The sequence below is a fragment of the Muntiacus reevesi genome, chromosome 22, assembly GCF_963930625.1.
Source record: "Muntiacus reevesi chromosome 22, mMunRee1.1, whole genome shotgun sequence".
Taxonomy (NCBI): Eukaryota; Metazoa; Chordata; class Mammalia; order Artiodactyla; family Cervidae; genus Muntiacus; species Muntiacus reevesi.
This window is the reverse complement of record NC_089270.1, coordinates 25423337-25441596: the sequence shown is the minus strand read 5'-3', so window position 1 is coordinate 25441596 and position 18260 is coordinate 25423337. Positions and strand designations below refer to the sequence as shown.

General features: G+C 34.9%; 1 protein-coding gene across 2 annotated transcripts in view; it reads right to left on the bottom strand.

Moving 5' to 3' along the window:
* Window positions 1–1687: 1687 nt before the first annotated feature.
* The window catches only part of G3BP2 (G3BP stress granule assembly factor 2), a 36492-nt gene continuing 19919 nt past the window's right edge, over window positions 1688–18260 (bottom strand). The window contains exons 3-12 of one of the 2 annotated variants that reach the window (XM_065913950.1): window positions 17167–17248; window positions 16296–16469; window positions 15776–15866; window positions 14936–15038; window positions 14242–14422; window positions 13160–13258; window positions 8740–8842; window positions 6968–7096; window positions 5018–5136; window positions 1688–4655 (exon numbers count right to left, since the gene is read on the bottom strand). In XM_065913950.1, coding sequence (XP_065770022.1) covers window positions 4383–4655; window positions 5018–5136; window positions 6968–7096; window positions 8740–8842; window positions 13160–13258; window positions 14242–14422; window positions 14936–15038; window positions 15776–15866; window positions 16296–16469; window positions 17167–17248 — 1354 coding nt within the window. In that variant the 3' untranslated portion in view covers window positions 1688–4382. The remainder of the gene's footprint in view (window positions 4656–5017; window positions 5137–6967; window positions 7097–8739; window positions 8843–13159; window positions 13259–14241; window positions 14423–14935; window positions 15039–15775; window positions 15867–16295; window positions 16470–17166; window positions 17249–18260) is intronic. The other variant, XM_065913951.1, reaches the window with a different exon arrangement.

Genomic DNA, 18260 nt, shown 5'->3' with positions numbered 1-18260 from the left:
CATTCAAGGCCAGGCTGTCTCCAAAGCCCACCTCTTATCACACTGCGTGAAATTTACTGAATGGACAATATACTGAAGCTAAGGTAATTCCTGGCCTAAATGAAACCATTCAGAGAAAACTTGTGAGGAAAGAGGCTGAGGACAGAAAGGATAGGTGTGTGTGTAGGGGGAAGGTGGTGGTGGTTATAGGGTGATGAGTTTATTGTCATAAAACCAAGTAGGCAGCCAGCTTTATCAAAACTCTCAGGAGATCAAGGACAAGAATAGTAATCTTACTGTGAATGTTTAATTCTAAACTCTCACTTACAGTATTTTGCCCAGTATTCGGTAATGCTAAAAACCAATTTTGTTTCCTATTAATTCTTAAGTATAAGGTGTGGTTACATACTACATAAACAGATTGGAAGATTTCAATTGTCAAAAATACCTTGAAAACTGAAGGAATTCTGACTTAACTATGCAAATGGTTTTAAAGAAAACTACTCACATCTTTTATGATCAATGAACCTACTCATATCTTTTATGAAGGGAAATCTCTTTCAGAACATGATGATACATAATTAATTTATCCAGTCATTTAAGATACTTTAGAATTCTGGTATTAAAATGATGAAGACAATAATTAGAAAGCCTTATGAAAACAGACTGAAAAGGAAAACAAAAAATCAAGTCTTCACCTGAAGTTGAAATATAAATTATGATGAGCAAGTTATCCTAAAGAAAAAATATGAACATCTATTCATTACATTTTCATTTACTTGATACAAAGACTATATTATATAACACAACTGAAATGAAGCATCATGTGTTCAACTTTCAAATATTTTGTTCCATATTTCCTGTACCAAATATTTTACTCCTTCAAATTTGTTTTCAATATAGTATGGCACATACATTTTATCCCTTCTGAATGTTTTTCCATAGCCATAAAATTAAATATTATACATTATAATTAAAATTGAAAGTGAGCTTAATAGACACTTATAAAAATCTAAAGCCTTATTTCCTAAAAGTACTTGAATAACAGTCTAGCTTTTCTCCAGCACAAACTAGTAAAGATTTACGGGGAAAAAAAAAAGGGAAAACAAAAAAAAGGATTTACGGAATCTTCAGTGTTAGAAATATATTAGGAAAAATTCACTTGTACTATCCCTATAAACAAAATAAAAGTCTCAAGTTCTAAAATTACATATGCCTTATGATTTTATTTTTCATTTGAAGAATATATTTGTTAACTATGACTGAATGATTCTTTTCCATTTTAATATTCTTTTAGAGCTGCACAGATTTGTTCCAATTGCTGAACTGGTCATGTCCATAACTTCAGATCACCTCGATCTTCCCATCCTCTTTTCCTTCTGAGATGAAGTAGCAATCCTTTGGAAAACCCAAGATTAATAAAAATAAACAAGTGTTTAGTAGTCTGCTTCTCACCTTCCTCACCACTTATTATTCTGGGCTAATATTCTCTATCTTGTTTACCAGTTATCTAACTGAACTGGGATCAATCTCAGTTCAAGTAATTATGTTTAAGTCTTAAATAATTTATGTATCAAATTTCACAAATAATAATCAGTTGATTTTAGAACAATTCCTTATTTTACTGAGGTTGTGTGATATGCAACTGGGAGAAAATATTTCGGAACACAAACCTACAGATTAAATTAGGGACATAGATAAAATGCTGCAGACATCAGTAGTTTATTGTTTGTTTAGTCCAAACACATTCAAAATGGAAACTCAAAGAATACTTTCCACCTGAAACAATTAAACTAAATACTACTAGCATATAATGCTTAACACATTACAGCAATAAAGATGGTAATCCATTGTCTTCTATACCTACTAAAGCCAAGATGGTAAAGCCAATTTGGTTGCAATAGTGTCATAAGGATAGAATAGAATATTACCATCCAAAAAATAAAAACAAACAAACAACAACAATTAAAAAAAAAAAAAAACCAGCAAATAACAGTTATGGTAGATGAATGTTTTTACTCTGGTTCACTGAAAAGGGGACAAAATGTTAAAGTCCACAGTACTGCAGGTGAATAATCACCATGTAAACTTCTCCATGTGATGTTTTAATGTTTTATTCATGGTATGTAAAGACTGAAGCTGAATGGCTCTTTGCTTTAATTTTCTATTACACTTAACATTTATCATCACTTTTGGTGCCAGAACAGTTTTCATGGGTGGAAGGGCAATATCTTGGATTCAAAATTTTATTTATATATATATATATATCAAATAAAGGAGAAAGAAATGAAAGAGGAACAATATGCTATAAAAAAAAAAAAAACACTGACAAGAAACCACTTATTTAAAAGCAGTTTGAATAAAAGCTTCAAAACTCAAAAGTAATTTTCTTGTAAGAACTTCAAGTACTATACATTAGAAAGCGTAAATGTATTTCAAACAGGAAAAAAAATCCTTAAACCCCCCAAAATGGAAACTGAGAAATCTGTGTCCTCAAAATATATCCAATAGTGCAAGACTTTTCCTCGAACATGGAAGACCTCATTCAAGGGGTGGGGGTGGGGGTGGGGGGGAATAGGCTTAATTTTACTTACATTGCCCAGTACATGAAAAACAAAATATGTGCATCATTTGCTAGTTTACTAAATAGCAAACAATTTCATAATTAAGAAAGTTTGCTATTATGTCAAGTGCATTTTTTGTTTGTTTTTACTAAGACAGAATGGAGAAGTCTTCCATGCTACAAGCAGCTTTAAGTGGTCACACTTATTTACCCCACTCCTGGCCTGAAACATCAGAAACTGGTAGGTACCAAATACTCCAGGCATAAAATCGGATATCCTTTTGTCATATTTGTGGTTTACCGGAACTTGCTATAAAGACAGACAATAATCCAGCAGCTACAAACTTTGCTCACAGAATTGTTTAGAGATTCATGTAAAAATAAAAGATGTCATCCCAGACTTAAATTCAGAGCCACTCGGGTGCTGACATCAGGTCAAGAATTGTGCAAAATGAATGACAGTTCCCTGCCCCCCCAAATAGAAAATGCAAACACTTAAGAGCTGCTGTTCTTTTCTCTGAAAATTGCAGTATCCTCACTTCAAGTTTACATGCCATTTATGGAATCTGACTGCTTTTAAAAGGTCACTAAAAATGTACATCAAGTTGACTGACTTTTCCAAGCACCTCTCAAGTGATACGCTTCAACGTTCACCTTCAGGCTAAGAGAAAAGTCAACAAGAGACTTTGACTCAAATAACGTGACTTCCTCCTTCCCTCTCCCTCCCAAACACACAAGACTCCCTCCCACAGAGAACACAAAGTTGTTAACTGAAGAACAAGGTAAATAATATACTAGTCAATTTTACTGATTTTAAAGATACTGCAATTTTTATATACTTCAATGATTTCTCAACATTTTGCAGCTGTTTGGCTTTGCAGCACAGCAATTTATACACTATACTGTACAAAATTACCAGCAAGACTGGAATGATGTATTAATAGAAGGCACCATCATGCGTATTACATTACCAGAGAACAGAAATACAGTAAAGACAACTTTCACTGTACACAGCTTAAAGAAAGGAAAGGGGGAGGAGGAGTGTGTCGAGCAGCCAGCCATCCCTGTACTGAAGAGGGGCAGGTGGAAAAAAACCTTAGATGTGGAGCTACTAAATCTGGTCTAATATTCAAGACCATAGCATTTGAAGTTCTGATCTTTGTTATTTAGTTCATAACTAAATGACTTCCTTCTGGAATATACTTGTAGTCTTGTTAAGGTTTATGTGTACACACGCTGGTCACAGCAAGCAGGTAAAAATGCCCTCATCATTTCACAAACTATGCTCTATTGGAAAAAAAGATGAAAGATTTTTTCCCCTATTGCCTCCTGTTGCAGATGTCAAGGTTAATGAGTTCAGAGTACCCATTAGTGCATTCTGATGAGTGCATAACAAGTTTCTGTTGGTTTGTATTTTTGGGGGAGCCAAGAAAAAAAGGCAAGATTCTCCAATTGCACAAATTGCACTATTTGTGTTTCCAACAATAATAGGCAGAAACAGTAACACTTAAACAAAATGTGCAGCAGAGGATATTTTGACTCAAAGGACCTGAATTCAGTTGGGCATGTCCTTTTAAGTTCATTTTGTTGTAGATAGTTTAAGATATGGTCATTTCTCAGTCCTTAATTCTCCAAGTCTAGATAAATTAACAATGCGAATCCTGTTGTAAAATTGGGGAAATAATGTCCACCTCAATTTAACTGATAACCGAAAGATGCTTTTCACATCAAAGAAATGATCAAAAAGGCTGTGTCACATTCCAAAGCCAAAAAAAAATTAATAAGAATGCAAACACGATGAATAATGTACCACTGTCAGGACTCTGCCGACAGTGGCGCCTCAGCGACGCTGTCCCGTGAAGCGGCCTTCCATCTGCCCGGCTCCTCTCCCAGAGCCAAGCTTCTGTGCCATGCCGCCTCTCGGAGGGGGTCCTCTTCCATCCCGGTCGCGCATCATTCCACCGCCCACGATCCCCCGGGGACCACCAGGACCTCGATCACTGCGCCTAATATCCCGGCGGTCATCACCACCACCTCGAGTTTCTCGCTCTCTGGCAGCTCTTGTCTTTTTCTCTTCCACATTTAAACGTACTTCCCCTCGAAACATAATTGGCTTTAAAAAGGAAGAAAAAAATGTACATGGGCAGGTTAGACAGTAACAGTGATGTAAGAAATAGTGATTTTCTTACTTTCTTACGTAAGTAAGAAAATCCTAAAAGACAAAAAAACTTCGTAAAATTCTCAATATGCAATCTATTCTCAATATCCAACCTTCTTTACCAGAGTAAATAATGAAACAAATTTATTTTAAAATGATCCATATCTCTAATTTTAAAACTACTAACACATCTTTATTCTTTGCATAAATACTAGTTCACAGTAAACTATTTTTAACTGTACAATTTAAAAGAGACTAATTCACATTAAATACAACAGGAATAATAAGGTATTCAATTATGCCCTTTAGTCACTTACTTTTGCAATTAAGATTCTCTGAACTGGTTCGGAGTCATCAAAAACCACAAAACCAAAATTTGGAAGCTTTCCCCCAACACCCTTGGTATTGATGCGAAGTTCCACAACATTTCCAAAACCTGTGAAAATATACATTACACAAAGGATAAGATATTTTAACAGAATATGTTGTAACTGTAACTGTTTAGAATTTCATACCTCATTCCTCCTGACCCATTTCAAAACACAGCCTGCAGGCTGCTATACCCAGCGCGCATTAAGGTACTCTCACTCCTATAGGTTTCACGTCGTTCACTTAAGATGCCAATCACTAGCCTGTTCTGTTGCCCTGCATCTTTATCAGTCCACTCAGAAGGAAAACTTACCTACACATTTTAGAGAGACAATTTTATTGTCTATATTAGATTTGTATTTGCCGAATGACTCCCATTTCCAACTTTAAGACTGATTCACCCAGCTCTTTCTTCTAACCTCTACAGAACCAGGTCAATCAACACTAAGTACAGTCACTGGGAAACATCTGATGTAACCTTATATCCCTGATCAATTAAAGGTGACCAGTACCTAGAGATATACACATTATGTATGGAGGTAAATGTTTTGTTTTTTAAATCATATTATGAAAATAGTACTCTCCTCAGTGTAGAACATATATACAATAGACTACTAAGCCATTCAGTTCAGTTCAGTTGCTCAGTCATGTCCGACTTTCTGCGACCCCATGAATTGCAGCACGCCAGGCCTCCCTGTCCATCACCAACTCCCTGAGTCTACCCCAAACTCATGCCCATCGAGTTGGTGATGCCATCCAGCCATCTCATCCTCTGTTGTCCCCTTCTCCTCCTGCCCACAAGCCCTCCCAGCATCAGGGTCTTTTCCAACGAGTCAACTCTTCACATGAGGTGGCCAAAGCACTGGAGTTTCAGCTTCAGCATCAGTCCTTCCAATGAACACCCAGGACTGATCTCCTTCAGGATGGACTGGTTGGATCTCCTTGCAGTCCAAGAGACTCTCAAGAGTCTTCTCCCAGAAGCTGGCGCTCAGCTTTCTTTATAGTCCAACTCTCACATCCATACTCTGCTTTTTAATATGCTATCTAGGTTGGTCATAACTTTCCTTCCAAGGAGTAAGCGTCTTTTAATTTCATGGCTGCAATCACCATCTGCAGTGATTTTGGAGCCCAAAAATTAAAGTCTGACACTGTTTCCCCATCTATTTGCCATGAAGTGATGGGACCAGATGCCATGATCTTAGTTTTCTGAATGTTGAGCTTTAAGCCAACTTTTTCACTCTCCTCTTTCACTTTCATCAAGAGGCTCTTTAGTTCTTCTTCACTTTCTGCCATAGCCATTAAAAAGAATGTAATAATTCCATTTGCAGGAACATGGGTGAACCTAGAGATTGCCATACTGAGTGAAGTGAAGTCAGACTGAGAAGAAGAAATATCATATGACATAATACATGGAATCTAAAAAGAAATGATACAAATGAACTGACTTATGAAACTGAAACAGACTCATACAGAACAAACTTATGGTTTGGGGCGGAGGGGAATAAAAGGGAAGGGATAGTTAAGGGAGTTTTGGATCAATATGTACATGCTGCTATATTTAAAATGGATAACCAATAAGGATCTACTGTATAACTACATGGAACTCTCCTCAATGTTATGTGGCAGCCTGGATGGGAAAGGAGCTTGAGTGAGAATGGATACATGTATATGTCTAAAAAAAATTTTAAAACTCTAGAAACTATAGCAAATCAAAATAGTTGTCAAAATTTTTGGCATTACCATCAATTATCTGGAATATAATGTTACGTGAAAATCTGATTATAACAACAGAATGCTTTCTCTGAAATAAAAGTCAAGAAGAATAAGTCTTATGATTAGAAAAAAAATTCTCTTCACCTTCTGCTTAATTTTACCATAAAGCAAAGTAAACCACTTACTCATGAAGAACTCTTTTAGCTCATTTTCATCAATATCATGTGGCAAGTTACCAACAAAGAGTTGATGACTATCTGGATAGCGAATTATTCTACGGTTGTCAGATTCATTCTGTTCAATGTCTCCTCTGCCTAAGAAGAGGAACAGAGCAGATATTAAAGTTTACAATGTCATATAATAAACAACTAGTTCAAAGCAATGGAAGTTAAAAACCCCAACACCTGATATTCTTGTTTTAGTTTAATAAGGTAATAAGCTCCTCTGAGTTGTGGAACTATTATTAGTAGGTTAGTTAGAAAATAACGTGACACTGACGCGTTAACTGAGGGTACTGACTAGACTGCCAAGTCCTTTCTAGACACACTGGTCTGGTCATGTGAAAGCCAGGCATCAGCAGAACAGGCACCTTGCCACCACCAGGCACCAGGCTGACTTTAGACAGTGAGATGTGCTTGTGCTAAATATCTGTCTAGTACTTTAAAGTTCACAAACTAATCTTGTATAAAAGACTGTATAAAATTATAGCCAAATCAGTAAATTTAACAGCAAAAGTATGTCATTTATGTAACCTTTTATACACCTTAGGGTGCTCACATATACATATATAAAATCTTATATGATCCTCCCACTAACACAAGGAACAGAATAAGGCATATAAAGAAAGGCATCACACAGAAAAAATTTGTTTAGTCATATATACGGAATTTAGAAAGATGGTAACGATGGCCCTATGTGCAGGGCAGAAGAAGAGACGCAGAAGAACAGAACAGACTTTTGAACTCTGTGGGAGAAGGGGAGGGTGGGATGTTTCGAAAGAACAGCATCTATATTATCTGTGGTGAAACAGACCACCAGCCCAGGTGGGAGGCATGAGTCAAGTGCTCGGGCCTGTTGGGCTGGGAAGATCCAGGGGAATCAGGTGGAGAGGGAGGTGGGATGGGAGACCGAGATGGGGAATTCGTGTAACTCTATGGCTGATTCACATCAATGTATGACAAAACCCACTGAAAAATAAAAAAAAATAAAATAAAAAAAAGACCAAAAAAAGTAAATAAATAAATAAAGTTCTCAACTCACAAAAAAAAAAAAAAAAAAAAAAAAAAAAAATTTGTGTAGTAACTGAATGGTTTAAGAGAATGTCATCATTTAAGGGTCTTACCCAAGATCACAAACTCAGTGACAAGGCTGGGATAAACCCCAGCTCCCATAACTTCTGGTTTAATAACACACTTATTTTATTAAAAAAGTATATTTTCTAAATGTGATGTATACTATCCCCCACCTCCTCCCAAAAGCAATCTAAACATATTTATAGAATTCAAATAGAGGTTCTACATATATTAGCTAACAATGGAAACAAGTCAAAAATCATGGCAACTTACTTAATACCTAAGACAATCAAAATAAGAAGAATCAGGGTGTGCTTATTGTTTATCTGTGAAGAGATAAGAGTGCTAAGTAAGAGACTAGGTTATTGGCAGCTCGGTTTTGAATTCTTAGAACCAGTGACAATAACCAAAGAAAATGTGTCTCAAAATTCTCTTATTATTTTTAAAATATATGTCTCTATGGCATGTCAACTAATTTCCCCCTCAAAGTTAGCTGTTTTACCCAGGCTGTGTATAATATATCAGGTTACCTCAGCCTTTAAACAACTTGGTACTAAAAGGATTTGCATATAAAATACATTATAATTTAAAAAAATTTTTTCAGTTTAGTTTTCTCTAACTTTTCACATGCTAACTGCTGAAGATCACAGGAGGGGCTGACTCACCTGGTCTTGGTCCTCTAGGAGGGAAACCAGGTCGTTCTCTAGGTCGTTGTTCACGCACACGAGGTGGCTGAGATTGAACTTCTGGTTTAGCTTCCACTCTCGGCTAAAATACAAGCGGAAGAAATACATTATAAAGAAACACATCCCACAGGAGAAAAACAACCAAACTAAAGCAACAACACCAAGTCACCAGCAGGCATTATGGTAATATTAAGTCTAGAACATTTTTAATGTATGTCCTATATATGTGAAACATAAATTTTTATGAAGATATTCTGTACCAATCTAGGACTGTAGAGTAAATTTTGTTTTCTCACTCTAGGTTATAATTCATAATAAGCTGTTTTTTACAACCATATTTTTTCAATAAAGTTACATCCACATTAAGACAGTATAAAAGATACTGCTAAAAAGGTAAAAAAATGCAAGATGAGCCATTTGGTGTAAATACATATACAAAATAAAAAGCTGTCTTTATCTTTGGAAGACAAGAATATATAATACATACTTCTAATTATCTAGTTTGCTGTCCTTCAAATTTAGTGCTCAGTGATATCATGAATAATTTTTAAAATCAATATTTTGGTAATTCAAAATATAAAATTTAGTATACTCTGGCACCTAAAAATACTACCTTAAAGTTAAGACGTACACAAAAAACAATATAGGAAATGTGTTTATAGCATCTCAAACAGTCAAAGAAGTCCTTTAGCTCCCTGTTGTTCTTCCTTATGAGAGAGATATGCATTTATTTAAGGACTGACCCCAACAATGTTTCTTAACATTGGGGGTGGCAGGAGAAATAATAGATCATTTTAAGTTACCCTCCAAGTTTCTGCTAACTACTAAATAAAACACATGTAATTAAATAACTATATTAAAAACAAAATGACAGCTACATCTATTACCTTTTCCTTCATACATGGCATTTTCAGTATTTCCAACTTCTTCAGGCAGTCTATTACCCAAATATTTATGATCCAAGGAAGAGAGAAAACATATGCACCTTCAAAGAATGCTGAAAACACTCAGCAGGAATATGGAGAATGCGTCCTCAAGTCAAAAAACTAGCTATCTTTATGGTTGACCACCTCTGAGTACCTCAGCCCAAAAGTGGCTCAAACTCTTTCATAGTTTATATAACTAGGATACTATAATTTGCAAGGACAAATTTTGATACAAAGAGCTGTTTCTTTCAAAAACAATTTATAGTTTCACCTGCTGTAACCAGAAGGTATATTATCTCCTATCCTAGCAGTCTTTAATAAATTTGCCTGTCTCACTCAGTTGTTTTTCTTCTAGATTTCCTACTTCTCTCAAAATGAAGTTGTTTCCCATGTTCTAGAATTTTGCTAGCTAAAAAAAAATTTTCAATGTCTAACTCTTTCAGGTATTTAAATTATTTATGTGTATTTATTCCTACAAGGACCATATCTTATTTCTACACCAGAAAAAGTACCAAGTACAGTGCTATTAGACACAGATGTTCAGTAACTAATGGTTCATTTAAAATTAAATTATATTTGGTTCTCTAATTCAAAACATGTAGGAAAATGTTCTAGCCTGACCAGGGAACCAACACTACAGCCCCGAGACCACTGCTATCTGTATTTAGAATTTAAGACTACATAACAATTTGATGGAAAATGTGATGCCTGGAAAAGGCAGCTATTTAGAAATTTCAACTGAGGAGGGCAGGCCTAAAAGCACAACTCGAATAGTATGAATATAAAAGTTTATTATTAAAGAACAGATATTTTCTAAAGTTTGATGAAGCTAGTACTTAAGGAACAAAAATAGCAAATCACACTTTTTAATTTAAATATCTAGAAAAACCTCAATTTATTCAATCCAAGAAAAAGAATTCTAGCTGACTGATTCAGATTCTTTTCAAAAGATTAATGAAACAAAAATAAACAAGTAGCAAAACAAAAAAGTTACTATCCTTTAAGGATTTAATATTAAAAACACAAGTTTAAATAAGTTTCAACATCTTACAAATAACCCATACGAGAATTTAGCAACTTTTTAGATACTTGATGATGCCAGTACAAGAAAAATATGAGACAAAAAAATTTTATCAATATTTCTTTCAATATATGTCAATTAAGCCAGCTTTGCACTTAGAATTCTTCAGGATTAATTTCATGAAAACTTCTTGCTCCAAGGAGATAAAGTAATTAAGACAACCATGTACAACCTTCAGGGCCTGAAAATTAATTCCACACAACCAGAAAGTGTGCTCACATGACAAATTCCACAAATGAAAGCAAACATAATATGAAATAAAAACGAAACCATCAATCAACTCAGTAACAGCGGGTAAAACCACAACTAATGTATACTTCAACCAAACAAAAGCTACTTAAATGAACTAATCCACTTCCAACAAATCTGCCACGAAAATAAATTAACTACTTCTAAATTAATGCCTACCAATACTTTGGAATTAGATTTAATTCTCCTTCTATTAATGTGTGCTAAGTCGCTTCAGTTTTATATCTGATTTTTTGCAACCCCATGGACTGGGACCCACCAGGCTCCTCTGTCCATGGCATTCTCCATGCAAGAATACTGGAGTTGGTTGCCATTTCCTCCTCCAAAGGATCTTCCTGACCCAGGGGTCGAACCCGCATTTCTTATGTCTCCTGCATTGGCAGGCGGGTTCTTTACTACTAGCGCCACCTGGGAAGCCTTTTATTAATAATCTATGCTCAGAGTGTTAAGGAAATGGATATTATACCAAAGTGACAAAACTGAATGTTTATTAAATCAAGAGGAATACAATTAAGAATCCATTCTTATACTGCTTCAGGAGATCAGAAAGTATTTTAAAGTTTAAATTATAAATGTTTAAAATTTTGTCTTAATAAGGAGATAGGTTATTAAAACACAATCCAGTCTCTTGCCCTTTTTTTTTTCAACTTAAAATTTTATTTCTCTAGACAAGAGGCTAGGATCTAATATAATGTAACATATAGACATGACTTAGATATAGCACTCCTCTTCTTTGATGTAAACACTCTTCTTCTTTGATGTAAACAGAGATACATTACCCTCCAAGGGCTGAAGAAACCTACAGGCTTGCATGGGTATCCAACTGCATGAATTCGAAGCCCTACTATTTTATTTATATAGCTGTCTGACCTTTGGTGAAGTACTTGAGGTCTCAATTTACTTGTCTGTGAAACAGGAATAATTAGTCCCTACAGGGACTAGGTAAGAGTAAGTAAGTGCTCTGCACAATGTGCGGTGCCATACTAAAGGCCTAATAGGCATTAGTTACTCTAACTTTTAACTAGCAGTAAGTTTAAAATAAATGTAGCCAACTCTCTGAAATCCAAGTAATAATCCAAAAGATTCCAAACACAAATCTGGTAAGACACTAAGAATTCCAAAAGAAAATTCAGAAAATCACTTATTGAATCTTCAAATGGGTAGCAAAGTACAATCAGTACTTGGAAAATTAATTTTCTTCATTAAGACAGACTTCTAGTTTGTGATCTGAAGTAATTATTCAGTATTACCTAGCTGGAAAAAAAAAAAGAAAAGCTACCACAAGGCCATGTATTCTATTACATAGCTAATTATGTGTACCAACACCAGGTAGACTGCCTAATAATTCCTAGCTACTTTTGAAATCTCACAGTTTCAATGTTCAGAACACAAAAAGAGGTGTATAAACACAATTTTATGTGCACTAACCATTTTACATGTAAATTTTATACTGGAATGAAGCTTGACTCAAAATGTAGGAGAAGTACTGGACACCCTTTAACTGTGCCTATTTACTTTAGAATTTGGTTAACTCTAAAGTATGTCTAATGAACACATTAGGTAGCCAGTGTCTTTATTTTTCAATGTTTTTGAAAGCTCTGAGGTGGGTAAGATGACAAACAGACAAAAGGCAGAATACTAGAATGATCAGTTAAGGTGAACACTACAGTCATAAGTTGGTACAGGCTTCAATTAAACAGTATGAACCACTTACAGACTGAGAGCTTAGGCAGTGCATTTTTGTTTTTAGTTTTCTGTTTAAAAAAAAAAAAAAAAACAATGATTCTTTATAATGCCATACTTCTTTGTGGCTTTCAAATTTCTTCCCTAAAATATTTTTGCTAAATGAAATTTTAAACTTATAAAAAGGAGTTTTTTGGTTATTTTAAGAAGGCTTTTAAATGACAATATATATTGTTAAAACTAACTAAATCTGTATTTCACACACCCATACCCCCAAATACCACCTATGTAGATGATGAATGGAGATCTGGCATTTAAAGTGGGTGCAACTGACATTTAATACAATTTTTTTGTATATTTAATTCATAATTTCTGATTGACTCATTCTAAAAAGTATGAAAAAGATAAGCAATTGGCAATGTAACAAGGATACAATCCAATGTGTTCACAGATCGGTTACCTGTGAGACTGGTGCTTTAACATGGGGTGGAATTCCAGAGGAAGAAACAGTGCCACTAGGAGGCAGGTTTTTACTGGTCACTGAAGCCCAGGAGAAAGCCTGCAGGAAATGCAACAAACCTAGACTACTAATCATGGAAAACCACCAACATTCCTATAGGGAAACTTCCAAATATATATTTTCTTTTCATTTCTGAACTATTGCTCTATATTGGAGGACTCCTAAAAAGAAAGGCACACACACACATGCCAGTCTATGTGCCAGGTTTCAAAATTTCATTATGCAAGATTATGACTGTTTTGTCTGAACTACTAAATAAATCCACAAGCAAGTTCCTATATGCTCTAAGTAGATGAGCAAGTGGTAAGCAAAACCACTAACAACTACACATGCTAGAAAAATAAGAACCTAATAGAATCAATTTCTTTCCCCTTTTGGGGGGAAGATAAGGTATGTGATGGTGCTAAGGGGAGAGAGGAAGGACAGGAAAGAAGAGAGTACTAGCTGGAAACTTTAACAGACATTCACAAATAGAACAAGCAATCTCCTCTCACTACCCAAATATACCTACTTTACAGAAAAATAAAAAATGTTTTAGGTAGGTTTAAACGAAACACTATGGGTATCACTCATCTTTCCAAGACAGTTTGGTGTAGTAAGGAAACTGTTCCCATTTAAACCAGAAATAGCACACGTATCACTTGTTTTAACAATAGGCCAATTTGTTTTAAGTTGGGAAACTGCATGACTCCTGTTTGCATCCGTGCGTAGAGGATTTAATACAGAATGGAAGAGCAACTCTCGGCTTTATTACATGGACTTGAATAATTTCATGTATGGTACTAAACACTGCACACAGATAAAAATCAAATCTTAAATTTTATTCTGAGGGGTGTTTTTTAGGGGGTGAAATACGATATCCTCAGAATTATAAAAAAAAAACCCACAGCTTCTTTCATACACATAAAAAAAAGCATAGTTTACCATTCAACAATTAACATAGCAGAACAAAGGTCATGCTTCATTAACAGCACCGTATGGAAGCGTGATGTTACGGGCCTAAAGAGCTCCTCGGATCTAACCTTTGGTGGTTCCTGTGGCAGAGAAACAGGTTCAGCAGGCGGAGGAGAAGCAGACTTCTCCTCTAACTCTTCCAAGTTCTTCTCCTCCACGGGCGGTTTCAGCTCTTCAGTCTTTGTTTCAGATTCTGGCTCAGGTTCAGGTTCATGCGAGGATTCTTCTAAAGGCTCCTCTATGCCATTACTACAATAAAATATTTTGTTCACTTTTCAGTAGGAGTGAAATGATCAACTCAAATAGGAGAAAATTCAGCATTTCTCTAATTAATGGGCAGAAAAAATAATATACACTGTTTTGAAGCAAAGTTCACGAAGAACCAGAAGGCAGAAGGAACAATACTCTCAAGCAGCCTTTCTCTAACCTAAATGTAAAAACTAGATTACTAAACATGTTTACTTTAGCACTAACTATAAGGAAAACCCATTAGTTAAAAAATAAAATGCTTAAGTCTGTATTGTCTCAAACAGTATACATTATCAGTAAGTGATGGGTTTTAGGCCAAACCATTTTCAATTTTTGAATTAAATGTAAGAATGCCTTCCAAATTTCTTGCACATACATGGTAAATACTCAGGCACTGGCTACATAGCTTCATCAAGAATTTACTTTCAGCAACAATTCTAGGAACAAAAACCACTTGCAACTCCATGATATGGACAGTTAGGCCAAACTTGGCCTTGCAGGCACTATTCTTACGTCACAGGGTGAGCTTCATAGTAGCCACTGTTAGCGTTCTCCTGCACAGGTTCTGGGGACGGCTGTCTTTCCTCTTGTTCTTCCTCTACTTCATCTTCTGATTCTGACAACACATAATACACCACATCTCTTTTTAAGAGGCTTAATACACAGTTTCATATATGTATTTTTAATGTTCAAAGAAATCATAAATAGTTTAAAAATAGCGTTATTTCTTGAAAGTACAAAGGCACTTAATATTCCTTGTTCTCTTAAAGAGCAAGCAAGATGAAGTTTGGAATTATGCTATTTTTTTTTTTACGATATTTTTTAAAAAGATCTATTAGTAAGAAAAGGAAAGGGTAGGAAAAAATGCTATTAAAGTCATAACTCAGTTTCCTTTGTCATATTAATTCAATGAAGCAATAATGACAGAGAATCAGAAACAAGCTGATGTATATCAACAGAAGATTAAATAATTCTGGTATAGACAAAAAAATATCAACAGCCAACAAAGACACACTAGATGAAAAAAAGGCCTAGCTTTGAGTCAGCTACTTCCAAGTTTAGGAAAGTATCAGTCGGTATAGAATACAACAAAATTCTGTAGTAGGCACCAAATTCTTGGTTATCTATATAGAATGAGATTGAGGGAGTTTTTTTTTTTCCACTTCTGTGTATGATTTTTATAAAATTTCATATAAAGAACATCTTTTTAAACAAAAAAGAAGAACAAAAAGGAGAAGAGGGGCTTTGACTCAGTTACAGAGTCAAATTTCTGTAAGTTTCACACTTTCCATGTCATTAAAGAATACTCATACCAACAAAACCCTTGTATCTTGAAATCTCAAGATATCTCACCTTCATCAAGTTCTGGTTCAGAATCACCAAATACTTCATCTTCATAACGAAACATATCATTGTGAACATAAAACTTATTTGGAACAGATCCCTATAAAAAAAAAATCCAAATACTCCATAAATACCCATAAATGTGGTATGACATAAAGAGAATAAAGTTTTTATTTTAATACAGAAATAATGTAGACTGAATATAACTTTCCAAAGCTGAACATGCTATAATGTTAATATAAAGAAAATCACAGAATACTTAAGAAATGACTACTTTCAAACAATTAAATAGCACACTTTTAATATTATTTCTGTAATCTTAATCATCTATTTGCACATTTGTATCAGGATCTCATTTCTTCTGCTCAACAGTCAAAGCACAGAAAATTCAAATAAACGGGTCCAACAGGCTCCTCAACAACAGCGACATGCACACCTGTGCCTGTGAGAGGAGACCAGTCACTTCAAGCAACCAGTTAACAGCAAAATGAAGTCACATAAATGAAAATTAACTGAAACGAAAACTTACTTCAGGAGCCAGAACAAAGGTTTGCATAAACTTCCTCTCTGGTTGTCCACTGTTAGACAGCAAACCCATGACTTGGACCACTACTCCATCACTCAAGGTTGCATGAGCATCCACATGACGAATTTTAGTATGACATTCGCTGAAGTTCAGAGATAATACTTTGTGGTGTATATCCTTTATTAGGAGGTGGGGAGGAAATACAAACTCATGATATTGCATTACCTTTTTAACATTCAATACTACAGACTTCCACCAATTTCCTCACAACTCTAGAATACTAACTACTTAATCTCTCTGCCTCATTTGAATCCATTCCACCATGCTCTGCATTACTGACAGACCCATGTTCCATAAACCATGTTGACTACTGCATGACCTCACACGTGGTTTTACTTTACTGCTTGTCTGTATTTCTTCTTTCAATTTCCTCTTGTTTGGTAAAGCGAATCCTATAATTCAGAGTCTAACTGAAATCCCACATCCTCTATAAAGTCATAAGGAATATACTTCTATTCATTCCTGTAACATAAGGTTTAGCCCACATTTCAATAAATATTATACACTATCTCAACTGTTTCAGGTATAAAATACACCAGTGATATAAAAATGTCCCATTTTCTCTTTTGTATCCATGCCAATGTTAACACTGTGCTTCCTACAAAAATCAATGTTTATAAGAACTCAAAGCACATTTGACAAGTATTGTAACATAAATTTTAGCATAGCTAACTGATCACACTCAAGAAGAAATCCATGGGCACAAGAAGGCTATTTTCCAAATCTCTAACTTAAAATAACCTTAACTTAAACAAGTTCAAGTAAGTTTAAATCAGTTAAAATAATCTTAAATGTATATGAAATTGACACTTACATTTTGGCCATAGACAGCCTCCTGGGGCTTTCCACTAGCATCTACTCCACCATGAACATACGAAGAATTCCTGCCATAAAACCTATAAAAGCATTGATAATGATTAACATTCAGTTATGAATACAAAGAAGTCTAAGAGGGAGTGGAGTCCTGGCATTAAGCAGAGTTAGTCTCCAGGTCTGGCTCTGCCACTGATTAGCTGTGTAACCTTGAGACTCACAGTCTTCAAGTTCACTTTCCTTAGTAACATGGAACAAGAGTTAACTTCTCCACAGAGGTACTGTCAGGATTAAATGAGCAACGACAGAGAATTTTTAGTGTGCCTGGCTATTAGTTATACTGTCTTAGGCTATTCTCATCTTACTGTATCTATATGCTGTTAAGTGGGAAAATGAGACATTCAAAATATATTCTAAATACCAATGCTGTTGTTTATTTACCCATTTTTGTCAAATGTAAAAACTTAGTTATTTAGATCTGTTTGGAATCAGACACTATTTAACACTCATTCTACTAAGAGTTCCAAATGACTACTGATTCCAAAGGCTAAGGTTAAAAGTTTAGACTTAATTGAAATAATTCAGAGATCAAGTTTAAAAATATATATATATACTATTTTAGCATCTAATTTCTCAATTTTTTATACTGCTCTTAAGTACATGATAAATTAGTGCTTCTCTGGTATTACATAAAGCAACTAGGAGATCTTCCTAAATTAAGGTTATCAAATATGCAAAACTAATTTTTTCATAAGGAGAATTCAGCTCCTATTGCAATAAAACATGGAAGACTTCCTCTATGACAAACAACTTTCTCAGTGCACTTCACATGTAATGATTCATTCTAGTCTCCTAACAACCTCAGGACTAACATAAATGCTGTTATCTAAATGAACAGACTGAAGTTCAGAAGAGGTTAAATTAACTCAAATGTTACACACCTACCAAGTCAGAGCAGCTTGCTCCAGACCCATGCTTTTAACCACTACCCGTATTTTTTTTTTTAATGTTTACACTGTTCTCTCTCATGTACTAATGGCAAGCATGTATACAGTTTTCATTTGGACAATTTGGCTGTTAAGTGTGCATAGGAAA